The sequence below is a fragment of the Dermacentor variabilis genome, chromosome 3, assembly GCF_050947875.1.
Source record: "Dermacentor variabilis isolate Ectoservices chromosome 3, ASM5094787v1, whole genome shotgun sequence".
NCBI lineage: Eukaryota > Metazoa > Arthropoda > Arachnida > Ixodida > Ixodidae > Dermacentor > Dermacentor variabilis.
In genome coordinates, this window is record NC_134570.1 from 29,555,461 (window position 1) to 29,578,242 (window position 22,782).

At 47.0% G+C, this 22,782-nt stretch overlaps 1 protein-coding gene across 2 annotated transcripts in view; it reads right to left on the minus strand.

Annotated features, from left to right (window-relative positions):
- Positions 1–292: 292 nt before the first annotated feature.
- Positions 293–22,782, minus strand: part of LOC142575346 (uncharacterized) — a 107,613-nt gene continuing 85,123 nt past the window's right edge. Inside the window, exons 3-6 of one of the 2 annotated variants that reach the window (XM_075684628.1) lie at positions 10,476–10,647; positions 9,148–9,246; positions 7,615–7,846; positions 293–1,750 (exon numbers count right to left, since the gene is read on the minus strand). In XM_075684628.1, coding sequence (XP_075540743.1) covers positions 1,515–1,750; positions 7,615–7,846; positions 9,148–9,246; positions 10,476–10,647 — 739 coding nt within the window. In that variant the 3' untranslated portion in view covers positions 293–1,514. The remainder of the gene's footprint in view (positions 1,751–7,614; positions 7,847–9,147; positions 9,247–10,475; positions 10,648–22,782) is intronic. The other variant, XM_075684629.1, reaches the window with a different exon arrangement.

Here is a 22,782-nt window from a genome sequence, read left to right on the forward strand (position 1 = left end):
TATGTAAGCGTAGACAGTTTAAGCTTGTGGACCAACCAGCGCCCTAGGTTGGCGCGCTGTGTAACCTTACTCAGATAGCTGCAGATTGGTACATCGATGAGGGAAGAGTGGCGTGGCACGCAAAGCTTACTTATTAGGCGAAGACGAGAAGCTCGACGGCGACGAGAAGCGGCCAATACATTCGGAAACCATAAGTTTCGCTTTATTCTATACTCATCTTCGTCTCTGCATAATATTACTTTCGGTGTCCCTTTAATGCATTTTGCATGCATGAGAAGGAAATGGTACCACATTTTACAACAACATCTTCCTTTATTCATACAAAGGATATTTACACATGGTTTTAAAGAGAAAAAAGACGGCAAATGTGCAGTGCAACCTATATATAGTACAAGAAAGCACTCCTGAAGTTCTCTGTCACACACAAATGGTTATTGAGAGCTGTGTCACGAAGGTTAAACAATTAAGGGCTAGATGCTGTGAACGTTCCATTCTCTTTTGGCATGTAGAATATTCAGACGACCAAATATATAAATGCGTGTTTTCTGGTCTAGGCTATGCAGTGATAGCTGGAAGCTCGACATTGTGGGGGAAAGCCACATAAAACCACGTCATATTGGGTACGCGTCACTGTGGGGAGTAACCAAAACCAAAGCCACGCATGCATTCTTTATGTTGTTGAAGCTTTGCCAACAGAGTGCAGTAAACGTGGTTTGTCCTGTGTTACCAGGAAAAACGTGGAATGTTATTAGAGTTACTAGTATAAACCCTGGCATCTACTTCCAAAGTGCGCTCTAGTGAAAACGGTTGCATTTGCCTTCAGATTCTGAAACTGCACCATTCACTCCGGTGAGGCCGTGTCATCTGTTTTACTCATGGAGCCAGCGAACATCTTGAAAGAGAAAAAGAGGGTCGTTCTTAGGATTAGACATCACCAACATGCCCCTGCAAGGCTCGAGGTTCACTTGGTTTATGACATCTATACTTCCAGGCTCTTCTGCCTTCATTAAATGGGAGGTACTTTCACTGCACTGTTCTAACATTGAGCCCTTCGGCGCAAACTCGCACACGCAACTCTGTATTATAGGTGCTTTCACTCCATTCGTGGGTCACTGCACGAAAAAAAAAAAAAAAACTGCTCTGATGCATTGGAACATGCTGCACGGCGTGATGGCTTGTGGGCCTAATATCACGGTGCAGTGTGCATGTCTACGAGCGACTAAAGCGTAGTGAAAGTGTGCAAATAAACGTTGGTGCATCTAACAACTGTGCAGCTGCGACAGCTTTGAACTCATCACACGAGAGAAGACAAAGCTCGCAAGCTCTTCACACTGTGCTCTGTGGCGTTGCCCAAGAAAAGAAGAGCAAACTTCTCATGCTCGAGGGACAAGACGATGGGGGCGCAAGTGACAATGAAACAGGGGCACATCCAAGACAGAGGGAGCACGGGAAACGGGGAGTACAGAGAGAACGGTGAGTCGTCATTGGAAGACTGTAGCTGCATCCCTCGCGCTTCACGGCAGGTAAGAGCCGCGGGTCAGGTCGTCCGGCTCGGGGAGCTTGCAGACGCCCCTGGTGTTGCCCGTGGCGGCGAAGCACACGGCCGTGTCGGGGCAGGCGCAGGCCTGTACGCATCCGTGGCCCATCGACGTCTTCGACTGCTGGCACGCTGGGCTTGGGCCTACGCCGGCGGCTGCAGCAGCAGCAGGGGCAGGAGCAGCGGCCTGAGTCACCGTGGCCTGCTGGGAATCTGCAAAGGGCGGCAAACGCGAGCGAACGTTTTCAAATAGCACTGAACGACAGCGAGCTGAGCAAGTTGGTAGGAATCGGTATGAAAACGGCAGGGGTGCAAAACTTGGATAAAATAGGAACTCGGTGGACGAATTCTGCGTAAATATGGTCTCTAGAAACTAAGGTTGCGGGAAGCATCCAACGCCTATCTTTTGGGCTTCACGCGGTATGCGAAAGTATTAATCTTCGCAATTTCATTGCTTTAGCGATATGTATGCAAACGATTGTATCAGACGCAGTTAGTTAAAACGCAGCGCGACCGAGACGAAGACAAGAGACCCAAAAACACAGGACAAACACGGGTGGATCAAACGAAGGGGCCAGATTTGTAAAACGGGGTTCTTTTCTTATATTTTCGTTATCCCCCCCCCCCCCCCCCCCGTCATGCACACAGGCTGTCATGCCACCGTCATCCGAAAGAATGTAGTCAAAGGAAAGCAATCGTTTCAGAAAACTTTAGTTTATACCTTTGTTACTGACAAGTTCAAACATTTCTGGATAGTATAGATGTGCTGAACTAAAACAAATTATATTGCACATTGCGGCGGAATGTTAAAGTGAACACCAAATTAGTATTTATGGACTCATTTCAGCTCAGCTTTTTTACACGAAGGCTCCGGCAATAATTTTTTTTACCAACAGAGGGTCTACCTTATCCTAAAGTGTCACGTATTCCAGTTGCTGATCGTACGTTCAGGTTATGTTGGTTTGAATACAAATTAGGCCTTCCCTTTAGTAGTGGACTGAACCTTGCTACACTGCTGTAAGTATTCGAGTGTAGAATCTTGGACGAGTCAGTAATTCATAGCGATGACGGGTGCTGCGCGGAAGTCAAGGATGAAAAAAAAAAGAACCACTATCTATAACATGGCACTGTGCTCGCGATTCATTCTCTTGCTCTTGTATTTCGCGATGTGCCCGTGCATTACTGACGTGAGAGGATGCACAAAACGCGCGAAGCGTATGGCGACCGAGACAGCGCCACCGGTCCCCTGGTCCAGGGAGCATTTCTACTTCATTAGGCATGCAGACTGTCATAACGGATTCATCAATGTGTCGAATACGTGAGCAGCTGTCTATATAGCTTTTACGGTCGCTCGCAGAAACGCCCTCTCCCGGTAATGCGATGCAGCTGCGCGCGCACACCTCGTATATCGTGCCATATATTAACCTCGGACCGTCGCTGTGGTGCGTTTGAATTGCTTGCTATATAAAAACCCCGTCGATTAACGTCAACGGGAGGGCGTGCGAACGAAAACAGCGAGATGCACGTGTGGACCATATGTACCAAAAGGCAGGCTCACTCGATGCAACATTAACGCTCGCAAAAAAACAAAACAATGACATTCAAAATGAAGCGCAAGTGCACCAAAGCATAAACGAAAAAGACAAAAATAACACCGTTCGGGCACTCGACAGGGGCGGTGTAAATGTTGCCGAGGTGGAGCGCACGGCAAAAAGCACTTTGTAATGCGGCACCTATGAGGCATTTCCGGTCGCATGTCCTCCCTACGGTCAGAAGCACTTTGTCGAACCCCAACGTCCGGTGGAAAAGAGGAAACAAACTGGTGATGTGGCAGTGTAGATGTTAATTTAACGGAGGCCTTAGCAAAACGCGTCTATTAGAGAGCGAAATCTGGACAGGTTACCGATTTCGCTCCAATATATAAGTGAACGGCGCGAACAACACGAGTACGGGAGCATATACGGCACGCAAAGAAAACGCACCCACCGCGGCCGCCAACTGGCAACCGCTTATTCGTTCCTTCAAGACGGCAAATATATACCAGGGGGGGGGGGGGATCCACAGCAACACAAAAAAGGAGGAAATAGCTCAGTCTTGCTAGCACAGAGGTTCCGGCATACATATGACGAAGGCGGGAGGAGGAGGTGGGGGCAGTGCCCCTTTCCTGCATCCACGAATGATGTTCCCCTATTTCGATATATCCATACATGCCTAAGCCAACTAGCCGAGACCAAGGGGTATTGATCGAGATTTCTTCTGCCAGTGTTTGCTAACACTAGGTTAAGTACGACTCAGAGGTCACACGTGCCCAGCGCGTGCATTAGCTGCGCTGTTTGCTATTCTGAAGATCAAAGGCCTTCGCGCGGTGCTCAATATGCGGGCGCCGATGCACATTTCTGCGTATACACTGCGCACACAAGTGGCGAGTGCACACCGAAAATCGAGCACCGAGATCACCACCGGAAGCACGCGTATCGCAGCGGCGCGCGCCGTTCGGAAAACTGGTATTGGGAAAGGAGGCTCACTCACGCGACGGGTTTCTGGCCCAAAATCGCTTGCATGTGAAACAGTTTCTGTTCTCGTCTTTGAGAGATGATAGAGCTGTGAAAAAAAAAAAAAAAGACTCTGCCGAAGGGGTCACTGGAGCCTGCAGGTTTTTTTAGGACCAAAAAATTCACCGACGGTTACGATACTCCCTCATGCGAAATTTGAACGCAGCTGTACACCTGTTTTCATTTTGCGATATATTGGCTGGCGCGGACAATCTGTCTCGTGCGGCCCGTTGCAAGCGGAGCGAAATGTGGAACGACTGCTTCGTTTATCAGGAGATCGTGAGAGGCGGCGCCTGGGTGACACGTGGACGCCATTCGCAGCAGCCGCCGCAGACAGAACTCCGCTCTTGCAGCGCTTTGTTTCCATAGAGACGACGCGCGCTACTCTGGCGCCATCTCGTAGCCATCGTCGCCGCGAGCTCGTCTTGCGCGGCACTACGCTTTTCTTTTTCACGCTTTCGCCATACCCTCCTCCTCCGCTTTCTACCTCGCGCTCTCTTCGCTATCGCCGTCTTTCAGCTTCCGCTGCGCTCCGCGTTCTCCTTCCTCATTCGCTGTGTTCGTTCGCTCGGTTACGAGGGACAACGCCGACGCTCGCCGCAGAAACGGACACCTAGGCGCTGCGCTTTAAAATCTCGTACCCACGCACAGTTGCACTTGTACAAGTGACTAGGGATAACATTTATCCCATAAAGACAATAACAGTCAAATTTTGAAGTTCCTAAGGATCTAGAATTTCACTCCATCTCTAAATATTGCGCATAAGTTCTGAATGGGTAAGTTTAAGACGGTGTATGCTTCCTTTGCAGCGAGTATGAATAAGAACGCAGTGAAGAAGGAGACAAAAAAAAAGTGCAATGACACTGATGATAGGTCTTTGTTATGGCGCTTTGACAGGAGCGTATATCAACAAATAGATTTCCGAAAATTTTCAACCGATAAGGTTACCGCCCCGCGCCCACGCGTGGCAGTAAAGAGACGTGAGCTACGAGGAACGCCGAAATTAATTGTATCCCGAAGGCTTTGAAGCACGAGGCATATGTTAGCACCGTGAAATAATGTTATACTGGCAAAGTTGTGGACGTTCACTTCTTTTGCTTGACTGAGCTCATTCAAGGGAAACTAAACAGAAACACTAAAATGGTTTCGATTGATAAAGTATTCTTTCAAAATTCCATGTTAATTAATTTCGCTGAAGAGTAAGAGCCTCATCACTAGGAAAAAAATAGCCAAACTTCAATTTTGTTTCATTTCGCGCCAAATCCCAGTGTGACCACACGGATTTCAATGTATATTATTTTGTTTGTGTCTTTCAATTTATATGTCACAGTAAATATTCTCGAAACTTGCCATGTTCACTCTCTGACTCTTTTAGAATTCAATGTAGTCCTTCTTTACCGAGAAAAAATAAGCTCAGTCCATCAAAATTGATGACGTCACGGCGATCTGTTCCTGGAAGCGTCGCCACCTGTCTCTCATTTAGTGGCGTAGCAACGGGGGGGAGGGGGGGTCATATACGTCTGAAGACACCCCTCTTTCCACAAGCTACAGTCGAAGGGGGGGGGGGGGGGTGACAGAAGACCTATGCGCCCCGGGTGCTAGACGATTTAGCTACGCCACTGCTCTCGTTTTTTACGTCTTTTGTTTCTTACCAGTCTACCCACGGCAAGAATGGCGTTTTTGGTGTCGTAGAACGGTAATTTATAATTTATAGCTAAAATTATCTTTAATGCATCTTTAAAAGACACAAAACAGGAATACGCAGTTAAGCTGTATCAGTAAATTGCCCTCCTGCGATAGGAAAACGGCAACCCTTGTATACCATGGGAGGGGGCTTACTAAGCCAGAAAAAGAAACGCCAAGAACGAAAGGTGTACGTGGCGCCGCCGCCTCGATTTTCATGCATCAACTAGGCGTGCAGTCATAGATAGAGAGCACCTTCTGCTTAGTTGATATTTTATAAATAAAGAAGTAATACGCTGTATTCTAGATGAGCGAAAGTCTAAACCGACGAAGTTCTGATATATTGTTATGTGTCAAAGTGTGTTATGCGCCCAATTACGAGAAAAAAGTTGCATTGAAATCCGTGGCGTTGCACTGACGTATAGGCGCTGCTGCTCAGACGCAAAATTCGAAAAACCTAAGCCTTGTCATTTTCGCTGGTAATAATAAAAATTTTACCGCCGATGAAATGAAAACAATTTTTTGAAAGAACAGTAAACTAATCTAAGCTGATATATCGCATACTCTTTAATGTCCTTTTAACGTAGTTGTTGTCTGCTCCTTCTGTGCCTTTATGACGTATAGTCGCCTGCTTGTTACGTGCCGCCGCTTTAAATGCTCATTCGATTCGCCTGCACTCTCTGGACTAGTTCAGGAGGCGTTGCACTTCGCTACTCGTTTCACCAGTTCAACATGGCGGCATATGCACGTCGCCATTTGTTTCACAAAGTGCAGGCTCCGTGCAGGACGAGTTAGTGAGGATACATTGCGTCGTATGTAGCCGCCGCAGCACGACAACTTTATCTCCTTGAGTGCATGCATATGTACATACGTGTGCACGTACGTACATAGGTGCACATGTACCTACGTGTGTACATACGTGTTGGTGCTTTTTCCTCAAGCTCAACAGAAAGTATCTTGACGCGGTCGAGGAGCCTATTCTCGCACCCCAGAGCTCGCGCATAGGTCGTGCCGTGCCGGTTCTGCACGAGCAGAACTGGCACTGAGCTGGCAGCCGGGCTAGTTGAAAAAGTGCAGGGCGAACGGAATGGTTAGTTTTTGTTCCAAAACAATAATCGTCATCTATCTTGCGTGCCTTTCCTTCCTTCAACGCTGCGCGCTCGGTAATTTCGGGTCACTATAACGGCACGCGCATTATCAACGTGACATCGAGTTCTTTACAGACCCGCCGTGGTTGCTCAGTGGCTATTGTGTTGGGCTGCTGAGCACGAGGTCGCGGGATCTAATCCCGGCCTCGGCGGCCGCATTTCGGTGGGGGCGAAATGCGAAAACACCCGTGTACTTAGATTTAGGTGCACGTTAAAGAACCCCAGGTGGTAAAAATTTCCGGAGTCCTCCACTACGGCGTGCCTCATAATCAGAAAGGGGTTTTGGCACGTAAAACCCCATAATTAAAAAAAATTTAAAAAGAGTTCTTTACAGGAAAGTTGCGAGCGCAGAGCGTTCAAGCAAAGAAACGCACGCGACGTAAATGTAAAACGAGAGAGCGGTTCACAGGAAAATGTAGGCTTGGAATGATTAACAGTGGTAGAACATGAAATATGTCGACGTGGGAGCGGCCCGCATCAGTCCCAGACTGATCCCTCAGGACCTAAATAAAGTTATTCATACCATACCGAAGCCTCCGTGAATCAGGTGATATAGGTGACGGACAAGATAAACGTCAAAAGGTACGATTCCTTAAGAGCGCGTTTAAGAACACGAAGCGCGTGTCTGAAGGACTGCGGCATTAATTGCGTCACTCCGTAAACGACGACACACATGCAACGAGTCGTTGTATACCTGTTTGGCACTTGGTGGCGGAGCCCGGCTGCTGAGACCTGCTCTCGGCGCACAGGTTCTTGGCTGCTTGCTGCGGCTGCTCGGCGGTGCGCTGTTCGTCCTGCTTGTGGTACTTGGCCGGCTCAGGCTGCTGCGCCGGTTCCTTGTCGGGCTGCGCCTGCTTCTGCTGCTGCGGCTTGGGCTCCTTGTCCTGCTTCACCTTGTCGGCCTCCTTGGCGTATTTTGACCGCTTCTGCAAGGCGCGAGGTGCGGGAATTTCCTTGAGCAGGGAACGAACCGCGACCGACTATCGGAGCGACAACACAGACGTTCACATTACGTTAAACTATTACTTTAAACTCTTGCCATTGCTTAGAGTTGTTGACAAGTTCGACTTCGCCCTGCCATCTGCTAGCCACCTGGTTAGCTCGGATGGTAGAGCGGCTGCCCTGGACAGGCGGTGGTCCCGGGTTCGAGTCCCGGACCAGGACGAATTTTCCTTCAACTGCGAGGCTTATGTTTCGAGGAACCCGTATGAGTTTCCTTTGTAGCAAATGCTGCGAACGGGTGGATGTCTGATTTTCCCTTTATTAATTACAGACGTTCATAGCAGCACCGGTAGTCGAACAAGGGATCGATGTCCCGGACCACGGAGCGAACGCTTTCATAAGGGGTATTGCCTTTCCCAGCGCGTCCGGGCTGATTATGCCAATAAATGGGCAACATAACTCGGGAGTGGCAGAGATGTGGTCGCCTCTATGGCACGCGAGCGGCTTAAGACATGTTCGCAGGATGCGAAAAGGCGGGGGGAGTTTTACGTAAAGCGAAGGTTTGTTTCAATCGATTCGTGTGACATTCGCGTCCTATAGAAGCAACACCATAGGTCTGATAGCTGACCCCCCTGCGAGTCTTCGACGTGGACCTAAATTTAGGTATACGAACTTTTCTGCACTTCGCTTCCACTGAAATGCGGCCACGGCGTCCGGTAACCGAACCCGCTGCCTCGACAGCAGAGCGGCATAGCCACTAAACGACCGCGGCGAATGAAAAGAAGGTTTGACAGGTAACTCACGGCTACGCTAACATTTTGTTTTCTTTCTAGGGGCCGGGAATGAAATCGGTCTTGGAAGTCCCACGCGGCAACCTTAAAAGGTCATTTCTACGTGAAAATTTATACGGACGGACTATAGCGACAACGATGACAAATAGTTGTGCGGGAGGCAAATAATAATAATAAACATAAATACAGCTAGGAGTCGCCAGAAATGTCGCCAGAGCCTGAAATGTTAGCATAAAATATTCAGGAACTGTTCCAACCTTCCAAAACATCCTGACTCTTTTAACCGGCCAAATGACAACTGCACAGAATATCCGATAATTGAACTTTCGGTACGCGGAGCTTCATATGTGTTGACTCTCTTCATTTTGACAGAAAGAAAGAAAGAAAGAAAGGAAGGAAGAAAAAGAAAGAAAGAAAGAAAGAAAGAAAGAAAGAAAGAAAGAAAGAAAGAAAGAAAGAAATGTTATTTGGAAGTTTCTGTCTAATATACGCACCTCTTGTGCTGCCGCCTGATCTTTGCTCAACTTCTCCTTTTGCTTCTGCTGTTTGTGGCCCTTACTGTCAACTGGAGTTTCCTTGTTGCCTTGCTTGTTCTGCAAGGTGACACACGGCAGCGTAAGTTCTTTTGATCAGAGCGCTTTGAAACTAGTGAAGACTAGAAGATGCATACACGGCGTACACGGCGAAGGGACTGAAACATCGCCATTCCGTTCAGCTGCTTGCACACAGAGACCCCCGCTTTTCGTTAAAGCATGTTTTCTGCGAATCGGGTATACATCGTGTTAACACTCGGGTAAACAGCAAAAAAAAGTTATTTGGGGTCCCACTTCAAGTTCTAATATCACAGATGTGAAAAGCAGGAATGAAGCGATTTGAATGGAATTCGTTGCATTTAAAAGAAGACGCTGAATTCTTGCGACTGTCGAGAGCACGTTTTTGATTTAGGCCCAATAGTCTTAAGAAAATAGTCCGAGATCGCACAATTCCGTGGAACTGGGTCACCAAGTTAACAACTTTATAGCTGAGCAATAAAAACAGAAATCTAAGCTAACTAAACTGCAATATTTAGGACGTCTGCGGGAGCACAATTTATTGCGCACGACTCTAAATTATACCAATTATTTGTAAGTATGATTGAAAAAAACGTAAACAAGGTGGAGTTCAGGTAACCTACAATATTATTGATCAGATTCGTCTGCTTTATATAAACTCTAATTTATATGCTTTACAGAATTGCAACATATATTTTTATTGAGAAGTTACATATCTTAAACTAAAAGGTACTGCAGTCGTATTTATCGATATTTTGAAGTTTAATTGAAGAAGACGAAGACAATCGAAGCGACTGGGTGGTATATGCGCACTGCTCTGCTCAGAGTAGGGATTAATAGCACTCGCAATCATATAATGTCACCTTGAAAATAGATAACGAAATCAGATACTGCAATGCTATGACTGGCAATAAAGAAGGGAGGGAGATTAACCGAAAGAGAAGCTTCTGGTTCGGTGGAAGGGAAAGGGGAATTAAAGGCAGAAACTTCTTGCGGCGAAAGAAAGCAAACGTGCTAGAAAATACGCAGAAAAGGTGCGGAACGCCTGCGGAACGCATCAAACTCTTCAATGGCGCCTTGACCGACTTCTGCTGTGACGACCGTATATATGGCGGCATATTCCAGAATCGTCTGCTCCTTTAGCAGTCATTTAAGTCTCCGTCGTAGCTGTGGGGCTGCACACTGCATTTAAAGGGGCAAAATAATTTTCATGACGAATCTTTCTCCCCATCGCGGGTTTCCGCAAAAACAAATTTCGTTGATAACGGCACCTTGTGCTGCTTGTACTTCGTAGACTTGGCCTCGGCTTCCTGCCCCTTCTGGGTCGCCTGCTCGCCGTCCTGAGGCTGGTCCTGCTGATGACGAGGCTGCTCGCTGCGCTCGGACGCCCACGCGGAGCTCTCGTGCTGCTGCTGCTGCTTCTTGCCGTGCTTGCCCTTGCGCCTGCGCAGACAAGCGAGAGCGATGCTTGGTTAGGCGCACGTGTCCCTCGCCCGCGCGTCGGCTTTGCCGTGCGGATTCGGAGTCATCGTGAAAGTGTCTCCCCGAGCGACTCATTAGCGCGCGCGCGCGCTATTAATGAGGCGAGTCATAACTCGCCGTCCGGAATGATGAAACGAACGACGTCACGGCCTGGCGAAGACCGTGCGACTTTGGAGAACGGAAAGTAGAGGGACGAATGACAAGTGACACAAAACACAGGGTTGGACGGCTAGGCGATCACTCCGCTCTGTTTTCTTAGTTTTGTCACCCGTAAAAAAGAACAAGTAGTGCATGAACGGCTCCCGCACTTGGTGCTATTTCGCAAGTTCATGTTTGCGCTTGCCGTTCGCTAATGCTTCATTGTATCTGAGAGAGAGAGAGAGAGAGAGAAAGAGACAAGAGCGCGTGCGTTCGAGTGAGTGCTCCGCGCGTTCACTTGCCAAGAAATAGATGGTAGCGTTTACATTTAAGGCATTTCACACTGGTTAAAGACGAACCTTTCTCGTATTTAGTAACACGGGTCGTAACAGGCGTCGCAATTTCCTCGCCACACACACTCATCACATCTCTAATGGATGAGCTCGCTAATTGATTAAAGTTCGACATCGAGTTAGTAAATGACCTAGTTGTACTTAAGGATAAGAATATACTTAAGAATCGCTCCATGAATCCGTGAATAAGGTAATCTTTCATTTGGATAACATTATGCAAACCATAGGTTCGTGTGGACTAGGATTCACCTCGATTTGAAGAGAGAAAAAGTAAAATTTGTCAAGAAAAAACAGGCCAACCTAGATGCAGTAAAGGAAAAGCAGACAAATTGAGGCTGGTACTTGCAAAGAAATATGCAGCCTTAGAACAGAGAGATGAAGATGACATCGAGGTAATGAATTAAATCGTAACTAGGCTGGCTTCAGAAGCAGCGATTAAAGTGGGAGGGAAGGCACCAAGGCGCCCAGTAGGTAAGCTCTTCCAAGTAACAAAGGACCTAATAAAGAAACGACAAATAATGAAAGTGTCCTACTCAAGAAATAAAACATAATTCGTGGAACTGTCAAAACTGATCAACAAGGCGAAAATAAGTTATATTCGAAACTATAACGTGAGAAAGACTGAAGAAGCCGTAAAAGATAGACCCATCCTGAAATCAATGAGAAGGAAACTTGCCATAGGACAAACCAAGATGTATGCACTGAAAGATAAGCAGGTTAATATCATCAGCAATCTCAAAGGTATCCTAAAAGCAGCAGAAAAATTCTATAATGACCTGTGCAGTACCCAGAGGAGCCACGATACCTCCGTTCGAAGCAGTAATGAACAGGTTGCAGTGACTCCTTCTGTAACTAGCGATGAGGTTAGATGGGCCTTGCAAGACATGGAATGGGGAAAAGCGGCAGGAGAAGATGGAATAACAGTCGATTTAATCAAAGATGGAGGAGACATGATGCTTGAAAAACTGGCGGCTCTCTATACAAAGTGTCTATCGATTTCAATTATTTACTATTATATGTACTTTGGCCAGAAACCTGGAAGAATGCAAGCATTATACTAATCCACAAAAAGGGGGACGTTAAAGAATGGAAAAATGATAGGCCTATTAGCTTACTCCCAGTATTATATAAAATATTTACTAAAATAATATCCGATAAAATAAGGGCAACGCTGGACTTTAGTCAACCAAGGGAACAGGCTGGCTTCAAGAAGGAATACTCTACAATGGATCACATCCATGCCGTTAATCAGGTTATCGGAAAATATGCAGAGTACAATAAGCCTCTCTATATGGCTTTCATAGATTACGAAAAGGCATTTGATTCAGTAGAAATACCAGTGGTCATACAGGCATTATGTAATCAAGGAGTACAGGGCGCTTACGTAAATATCTTGGAAAATATCTACAGAGATTCCACAGCTACCTTAATTCTCCACAAGAAAAGTAGGAAGATACCCATAAAGAAAGGGGTCAGGCGAGGAGACACAATCTCTCCAATGCTGTTCTCTGCGTGCTTGGAAGAAGTATCCAAGCTATTAAACTGGGAAGGCATAGGAGTAAGGATCGACGGCGAATATCTCAGCAACCTTCGGTTTGCAGATGACATTGTTCTGTTCAGCAACACTGCGGACGAGTTATAACAAATGATTGAGGAGCTTGGCAGAGAGAGTATAAGAGTGGGATTGAAGATTAATATGCAGAAGACAGAGATAATGATAAATAGCCGGGCAAAGGAACAAGAGTTCAGAATCGCCAGTCGGCCTCTAGAGTCTGTGAAGGAGTTCGTTTACCTAGGTCAATTAATCACAGGGAACCCTGATCATGAGAAAGAAATTCACAGAAGAATAAAAACGGGTTGGATCGCACACGGCAGACATTGACAGCATCTGACTGGAAGCTTACAATTATCATTGAAAAGGAAGGTGCACAATCAGTGCATTTTACCGGTGATGACATATGGGGTAGAGACTTGGAGACTGACAAAGAAGCTTGGGAACAAGTTAAGGACCGCGCAAATAGCGATGGAACGAAGAACGTTAGGCATAACGTTAAGAGACAGAAAAAAGAGCTGTGTGGGATCAGAAAGCAAACAGGTATAGCCGATATTCTAAATGACATTAAGAGAAAAAAAATGGAGCTGTGCAAGCCATGTAATGCGCACGTTAGATAACCGGTAGACCATTAGGGCTACAGAATCGGTGCCAAGAGAAGGGAAGCGCAGTCGAGAATGGCAGAATCTAGGTGGGTCGATAAAATTAGGAAATTCGCGGGCGCTAGTTGGAATCGGTTGGCCTAGGACAAGGGTAATTGGAGATCGCAGGGAGAGGCCTTCGTCTTGCAGTGGACATAAAATAGGCTGATTATGATGATGCAAACGCGTATAGTTTCAGAATGAAAGGGAGTTTCAAGAGTGATCGATCAATCAATCAATCAATCAATCAATCAATCAATCAATCAATCAATCAATCAATCAATCAATCAATCAATCAATCAATCAATCAATCAATCAATCAATCAATCAATCAATCAATTTTCACGTGAACAGAGATAACCATTACACCATTTTATGCAGATGAACCCCGGAAACGATTGAAGAGTTGTGATAGGGGTTCACATAATTAATACAAGCTAGTATAAAAAGAGAAGCGAGAAGTGGGGGCATTTTTATCATCGCAGAAAAACGACACAATACTTCTGTTTATTCAATGCAAGAATTGAAGCAACATTAAATATGTGTACTAAAGTAGGCTTCTAATTATATTCCATGAGAAAGAAAAACGTACTGTTATAATTAGGTTCTAAAGGAATGAGTGATTTTTTTTCTTACTATGTTTTGAGGGAATAAATTCTACAGTTTAGAAACGCTAATGCATTCGTGCATTAAATCTCCGACATGCCGTCATGTAGTCCATCTAAAGAAGGCAAATCCTTCAGATGTGATCTCAAGAAGCTGTTGTAACGAGATTACCGCATAGATTAACATTATTTTTTTCTTGCACTTTCACCGTTGGTCTCCATGTCTCATACTGAGGCCTTTCATAATCGACCGTATTTTTCTTTCATTGCCTGTATTCCTGTCGTGCTGCTACAGACGCAAATTCAGGATTACCGACACACTCAGTGGTTCTGTATGCGACTCTCACATGCCGTCAGGCACCCCTAACTGTCGGACGTTGCACTGAATGCCTATAGCTGGACTGTTGGTACTATCAAGCGATCGTAGAGGAGTAGATGTATTCAGTGCAACTCTACATAATCATATACATAAAACATTCAGGGTCTTCGTTTCCCTCAGCAGAGCCACCGCAATTCGCTTTAGAAGCAGAAAGAGAAGCGATGTGGAAAAAAAAAAAACACACACACACACATGACACAAAAAGCGGCACATCCTCACACCCAATTTTTTTCCTTCTATGCCGTAAAGTCTTCTAAACAAGGCCTACGCGAGATACAGTAAATTTGAGGAACAAGAAAAATATGGTAACATGTTAATTTACTGCACAACACTGATGAACACGAAGATCTATAAAATCAGAGGGAAACTGTAGCGAGATGCCTGACTCTACTGAAGAACTAGGAGGTCAGCCACGACCCCTGAACAGAAAAAAAAATTATCCAGCGGCCGTGGGCCAGCCTTCAGCACCAAGCCCTGCTGAATCTACAGTACAAGAGACACAAGGGCGCGAATATTGCGAGTATACGGCCTCACGAGGAAGGCGCCGCACGCAGTGAAAGTGAGGCCGGGTGGACAGCGTAAGTAAGGGCAACGCTGAAAAGGAGCGCGGTGGCAAGAAAGCCGGAAACGAACAAAACAAAAGGAAACAAAAGCGAAGCCATAGTGCGGCCATTACAGTCACCAGTGTCGGCTTCTAATTGGCCGCCAGGGGCTGCTGTCCCGCTCGTAATTGGATTGGCGACGACCGCCTGTTGAGGCCCAGCAGCACCATATCGTGTGTACGGGCGTCTATTAGGTGTCGTTATGTCGGGGCGTCAATGTTTCAGCCCTCGCTCGCAGCTCCCTGACGGTTTGGGGAAAGGCACGTGGTCTTTCTTCCGGCTCCACAAGCGGGAAGCCCGGACAACGCGTTCGCTCCCTCTTTTTCCCGTTTGTCCGTTGCCGCCGTCGCTTGTTTGTACCGGCGTGTACGCGCAAGGAGCAATCTTGGGAGGTGAGATGGAGGGATTGAGAGAGGAGGTCAACGGAAGGGAGGCCATTTGGAAGAGAGGCGCGCGATGCTTCCCGCAGCGGCCACGTTGTTCGAGCAGCGCTGTTTGCGCGCTCGAGACGTCCAGGCGCCAGGAAGTTGGGGAGCAAAGAAAGAGGGGGAGGATGTCGCGGGGGCGAGAGGCCACCAGCGCCGCGGTCGTATACGTGCATCCTCGTCTACTAGCCGCAGGGGCTTCCTTCGTTTACGGTCGCCGCAGCCCATAAACGACCGGCGACGCTCCGGCCTAGCAAGCGCGGGCTGCACGTGCATGGTGGCACTATCGGAGCTAGGAGACAGAAGTGTGTGTGTGTGGGGGGGTTGGTGGAGGGGGGAGTAAGGGATGCTGGGACGTATACGGCCGGCAACGAAATTGCCAAGGCAACGGTAGACTGCGCACGCGGAGACCGAGAATCTCGAGCTGAAAATACAGCAGCTCGGATGGCGGAGGGAAGTGACGACGAACGGTACCGAGAGAACACGGTACACGAAAATAGAGGAAAAAGAACTGCTCGAATTCGCAGAGTGGTCGTGAATGTACCAGTGAGAGAGAGAGAGAGAGAGAAAGTCGTTAAGTATAGGAAGTAGGGGCCCTGCACGAGGAAGAGAAAAAAAAAACATGCTAGAGGTGATAAGACGCGGAGATGGCACATCTTATGCCGAGTGTGACAACGGCTCCCCACCCTCCTGTTCCCTAGTACGTTGTACACGTCGAGAACAAATGGACGAAGGACGGGACGATCCTGTGCTACGGGCTGTAGGGTGAGATATGTTGCAGTGAAATTCTGGGCATCCTTAATCTTCCTTTCCCTCAGGTCTTCCGTGTTTTTTAGTGCCCTCGACAAGCTTTCAGAGACAAACCCGCACTCCGTCTTTATTTAAGGAAACGTACATGCATGCATCTTACGAAACGGTGAAGAAAAGAAAAAAGAACAGGCGGAAATGCCCCGAGTCGGATGGAAACATCAGTCCACGCGAAAGCTTTAGAATGATAGGCGCGGTGTTTTTCTAAGCTGTTCCGGGACGCCGAGAGTGAGCAGGGGAAAAACATACGCGGACCAATATATCGTCGCGCCAAGAAAAACCCACAAACCCATAGACGGTGTTAAGAGAACAAAAATGAAAGTTTGCGCGGAGTTCACGACCGTGCAGAGGCCGGTGGAAGTGCGATCTTTTTTGCATAAATATGCGCCTCTTTTACAAGACAGCTACGGAATACGACGGAAAAAGAAAGATATAAACACTGAAGTGTAAGGAACAGCGAAAGCCGTATGCAAAAAGCTGGCTGAAACTGATCGCGTGCCCACGACGATGCGTGTCTGGGGGTGCCGTCGCATGCAGTGCCGGTCGAAAAAAAAAAAAGAACGCGTTGGGAGTAGGATAAGAAAAACCGTTTTGGGGGCCGAAGCGTGCATATGGGATGAAGCCTCGGGCCGGTCCCTGCGCACGCTAGGGTCGACTCCACCGCACAACTTGCCTTCGCGACGGAGAAGTGGGTCTCACGCGGGCGGATTGGTGCGAAGCCTTTATGAATCGCCGTTTCTCCTTTTATGACCCCTCGATGGCCGGGAAATCAGAGCAGGAGCATAGAAGGAAGGAAACAAGAAGAAAAGTGGGGTGGGTGCCTCAGATGCTTCGCTAAATTGTGACGCTCTTATCCTCAGATCTTTATATAGTTTAAACACCAGTGACTGCTGCTTTCAACTTCTTAAATTTCAATTCTTTAGCTGCTCTTTGCGGCCTCTTTACTGTATGAACTTGTGATGGTGTATTGGCCGGAAATCCGAAGTAATGTTGCGTGCGTCGGCTTCGCGAAACTTCGAAGCCAGTCGTGTGAGCAAGGCGACGAGTTTGTTATGCATGAATTCCGCGCGAAGCGTGCACTTGGGGGTGGCCGCTGAAGCGTCGCGTAAATCATTAAAAAGCTAAGCTAGGGCGAACGACTTTAAAACACACACACCCACACACGCACGCACACACATTATATATACAAGTATTTTCCCCTATGTTGTACTTTGGTGTCTTGGTTCGTTGGCTTCTTATGATATGATTATATGATTAATTTCTTCTCGTTCACATACATACATACATACATACATACATACATACATACATACATACATACATACATACATACATACATACATACATACATACATACATACATACATACATACATACATACATACATACATACATACATACATACATACATACATACATACATACATACATACATACATACATACATACATACATACATACATACATACATACCTGTGTGTGTTTGCGTGTGATTTTGGCTCGGGCACGCTCGTAACGAAGGTTCCGCGTTGACTTAAAAAGCGCGAAGGCGTTGAGTTAAGTGGTTCACCTCCGCCTTTGCTTAGATGTACTCTCAGCAAAGTTACATCAACGTTTCGCCAGTACTGGCGCGAACGCTGACGGAAGAAGTTGGACTCGAGTCTTCTTTTTCTTGATTCTTTTTGCAAGCACGGACCTTTATTGCAAGCCATTGCACGGACGACGAAAGAAGGAAACAGTAGAGAGCAAAGTAGGCTGTGAATATTATGCTGCACGCGTCGTTTCAGTGGCTCGTAAAACGTTTGCAATTCCTACGACTATAGTTCTTGTTGGGCTAATTGGTGAAACATTGCTATTAAAAAAAAGCATGCGCGCATGCTCGCGAGAAGTGCACGTGCAAATTTAGGCACATGCACTGAGAAGGACAGGCAGAACGAGGCGCGCCACTGCATACCAACAGGCGCCTCCAAGCACAAGTAGCGTGCTGCGTGTCCGTGCATGTACCTCAGTCATTTTATACCGGCACTCGTCGTATGTGTGCCGATATAACAGAGGCAGCACGGAACGAAGCGCGCAACACTTCCAGCAATAAGAGGCGCGCGCCTTTCGCGAAACACCCTGTTGGATATGGCATGCAAATGAAGTCTGGCTGCACTGCCAGCGGCCACTCTCGTTTTAGCCCGCGCATGTGTTCTGTTTTCCGTTAGCATTCGAGCGCCCGAACGCTCGTCCTTTTCGGCATCAGCGTGACAGCGCGAGAGTAAGCGCGTGTATGTGCGTGCGTGCTTGCGCGTTGGTGTGCGTGCGTATGCAAACCTGTTGAACCTGTGTTTGTCTTACGCGTCCGCTGTGTGGCGTTGCTGACGCGCATAGGCCCGGCCCTGGTAAGAACCGTGCACAATATTCTGCTGCACCTCAACAGAGTTCAGCAGTCTGTTCAAATCTATTGAAGGCAACAAAACATATCATAGAGAATTACTGCGCGAATGAAAAATAAGAAAGAGAAAAAGTAACGCCCCATAAAAATACACTGAAACCCTGCAAGCGCAGACCTCCAGAACAATAGCTATAGTATTGCCTTCTTGTGTAGGGCACCCTTATTTGCGTTTGTACAGTATTCAGCATAGCCGAATCGTTAGGAATGTAGCACAGCCGCTTCCGTTGCATTGCTTTTAGATCCCATTACATTGACGTTGCCTACTTTCTGGGATCGCTTTTCCTACGTGGCGATGCTGGATGCTGGTATGAAACACGGAATTCCGCTTTGACGTATAAAGATATTACAGGCTAAAAAGAAACGAGCTTGCACTGTAGACTTGTTTGACACCATACTGTAGTTGTGCTATACGGCTGTTGCAAGCGTGGAAGAAACGTTTTGAAAACCTCCGCATAGTTAGCAAACTCCGCTTATATAGACGCTGCGCGAGGCTGCTGGTCTTGAGTCGTGATCCATGTATATACAGGTATACAGACACGGGCATGCAGGAACTGAGAGAACCTATATGAGTAATTCCCGCTGTAAAAAATGGAACTATAGTTGGTTTTTGGAAAATCTCTACCGCGGCATCCTCCCCCCCTCTTTTTTTTTCTTTTCTTTTTTATTGACTGACGCTTCTGTATACCCGGAGGAGGGAGCGTCGCTGCTTAGCGGTCTATGGAGAATGTTACGAACATGGCAAATGAAGACTGCTTAGACGCAATCTTAGAAGGAGTATCAGAAGCATCTTTGAATACTGCTTATAATCTGACCTAGAAGCAGTCTTTAATGCAGTCTTGAAGACTGCGTAGGAGGCAGCCCGGAAACGGTTACGAAGCAATGCTTAGAAGCTTTCTGCTGTGGACACTGTTAAATTCCGCGATATTGTAAAATTCGCCACCTTGTCGTCTCTGATCGGTCCTCAGGGCTGCTGCGGCCTTTCTGATTGGCTAAAAACGCCGACGCGGTGCAATTTGTCAGTGTGCAGAACAGTTCCCTTAGAAGCAGTCTTGAAGACCGATTAGAAGCGCGCAGCACCTGCGAGCTAGCGTCTGCGGCGTGGACCAGCGATCCACCCTACATCACAATGCCACACATATATAGGTCTGCGACCAGAACGAAATTTGGCCTCGGGTTCGTGAAAACCCTTTTAGTCGAGTCGGCCGTGTATACGTGCCCTGTGTCAGTTTTGGACAGCGTGAGAGCAATGCCAACGAAGCGCCACCGGGTCAACTTAATCTCGGTACACCAGCGGCAGGCGCCGTCACGCCTCCCCCCCTCCTTCCCCCATTCCCTCCCGTGGAAACGTGGTATCCGATGAAATGCGATATCCGGGAGGTGCAGGCCTGCAGTCGACGTGCCTTGGCTGCCGTCCTCTGCGGAGCGCGTTTTTGCTGGTCCACGATCGTGTGTCACCCCCCCCCCCTTTTTTTCTTTGTGCGCCCCCTATTGTCTTCAGCTTGTCAACGCCCGATTTTTTTCAGGTTCCTTATATACGCTCCTCTGCGCGCAGATTCTTTTACAGCACATATACCGGAAGCTAGCTTCCGCTTCCGCTATAGTATTCATTAGCTCCACCGGGCGTGGGTGGGGAACGGTCCCACAACCTTCGCATTGGTTGTGGGATCGTTCCCCATCTGCGGCAAAGTTATTTTTTCATCCACTTTCATTTACATTAATTTATCGTTTCTTTATTTTCATTTATTACGTACAAGTAATTTCACCTATATGTTGTCCTTGGTGTCAGTGCTTGTTAGCTTCATATGATTATATATGTGTGTATATATATATATATATATATATATATATATATATATATATATATATATATATATATATATATATATATATATATATATATATATAAAATCAGCGGAGCATAGAACACGGACAAACAAGTGCGGCCTGCCACGTCAGGCGGGCTGCAGTGGGAGCGGATGCCTCAGTCGTAGTTGCACTCACGGCCGCTTGGCTGCGCCGAACGGGGTCGGGACGCGTCTGCTTCCACAAGCGACGGCGTCCCAAGCGCGTTCCTCACGCATCGACTATGCCGATCCTAGACAACAGACCACGTCTGGTGGTGGTGCTGCGGCGGATGACAGCGTTTTCGATGCACGCGGCAGGCCGCACCCTTTTCATTTTCTTTAAAAATCCAGCGGCCGTGCATAGAATCACAGGATCCAGCACATAAATAGTTCAAAGAATAGAAGCACGTAGGAAAAATAGCAGGACTTTACCGACGTTTCGGTCGCGGGACCGGCCTTCGTCGGAGTGATACACACATGCAGCGGTGACGATGTATAAGACAACAATGGTGTGTCATTTCACCGCACTGTTGCTGGCTTAAAAACGAATTGATAAAAACACCTATGTAAAAGGGCACGTGATGTGACAAAAATGTGCGCCTACCGAAAATGCACGCGTAAAAATAAAATGGACATGTGGCACCGGCACAATCAAATGTCGACATAAAAGAGAAAAGTAGGGAAACATGAGAGCTAGAAATGCACGTGCACCTATTTCGGCATCATACCGACCAAAATTGATAGGGATGAATGTATATTTAAAATAATTATAAGGGGTGAGGACACTCGCGAGGAGTTCGCACACTAAACGGGTAAAAAGGAAAGTTTGCCAGCACTTTCACTGATTGCACAAGTTACCGCTTTAGATTTTTTTAATTAGATACCATTCTCGAAGCTCTCTTTCACGTTGGGAACGAAAACCAGATTGAAGGATTGTTGCGGTGATTTTATTAAATCAGTGGTCCGGAATACGCACGTGCTTTGGTAGCGGAAGATTAGGGAGAGTAGCAGCACGACAATTATGGTTGTTAACGCGGTATCTGAACGGCGCTTCAGTTTGTCCAACGCACTATAATTTACAAACAGAACATTCGAGCAAATATACGCAGTTATCACTGCCGCACGTAAAATTACTTTAAATTTTCATGTGGAAATCGGAGACAGCGCTTTTGGCAATACACGATGTCGTCATGTGTGCACAAACCTCGCACCGTGTTTTCGTGCAAGGTTGGCAACCCGCAGTCTCAGGAATCCTTGCTTTAGATCAGGTTGAGATGTCATGCAGATTACTAGACCGTCTTAAGACTACCGGAGGTGGTTCTGGAAAGGTCTGCATTTTCTCGCCGGTGGCTTCCTGCTGGGACGACTGGCGTTCGGCTCCCAGCACTAGTTCGGGCAAATGTGCATGTACACGCCAGTGGTATCATACGGGATGTGCTCTTGTGCGATTTATAAGCTTTATGGCATTTCAGGTTCCCAAAAGCTGCTTTTGAAAGCGTCGTCAGAAGATAGAACTTCGCTAATGACGGCTTTTGTTCGTGTTTTCTCGGTGCTCTTTTCCTTTATCGTATTGCTACATCTTTTCAGTGCCGTAAGCAAACCAACTTTGTGGGTTTACGAGGAAATTTGCTGCCGGATGTATTTAATACGCAGGCCCTCGACGATTGGTTTATGCTTGGAAAAGCTTCCTTCGCCACGCAGATTCCTCGAAAGGCTCTTGAATGTCGCTCCCCAAGTAAGACGATGTCGCATTTCTTCAGGTGCTGGTGACGTTCCTTAATTACCCCATTTCATTTCGGCGCCCCTACTCTCGTTCGTCTACTCGGAATGCTACATTTTCATCATGCTTTTGTAACTTCACGTAGTCTCCACTTTTGTCAAGGGTTGCCGTACTATTCAGTGTTGCCGTCGATCGGCTCCGCAGGAGTTAAACGAGTAGGTTCCCCAGGTCCATCGAAAAGTTATGTTAACGACTGCAGTACACATCGGTCGATCGCTTTTCGCCGTTGATTTGAAAACTATATACGGATGAGCCTTTCATAGAAACCGCCCCAACACGATGCATTTTCCGGAAGAAATTTCTACTTGATGATTGGTGATGAAATTCTGAGTTATTTGACCACGTAATGTTATCGTGGCTGAATTCAATTCCTTGTTAGTCTTCCTGAAAGTCTCGTATTTTCGAGCTGAGAAGCACTGGAAAGATTGTAGAAAACCGAGGCCAAGCGTCAACAGTTTCACAGTGCACACCTCTTGTCACGACACGTGTAAAAGTTACTACATAAAGTTTGGCGTCTCCTTTTGTTGTATTAG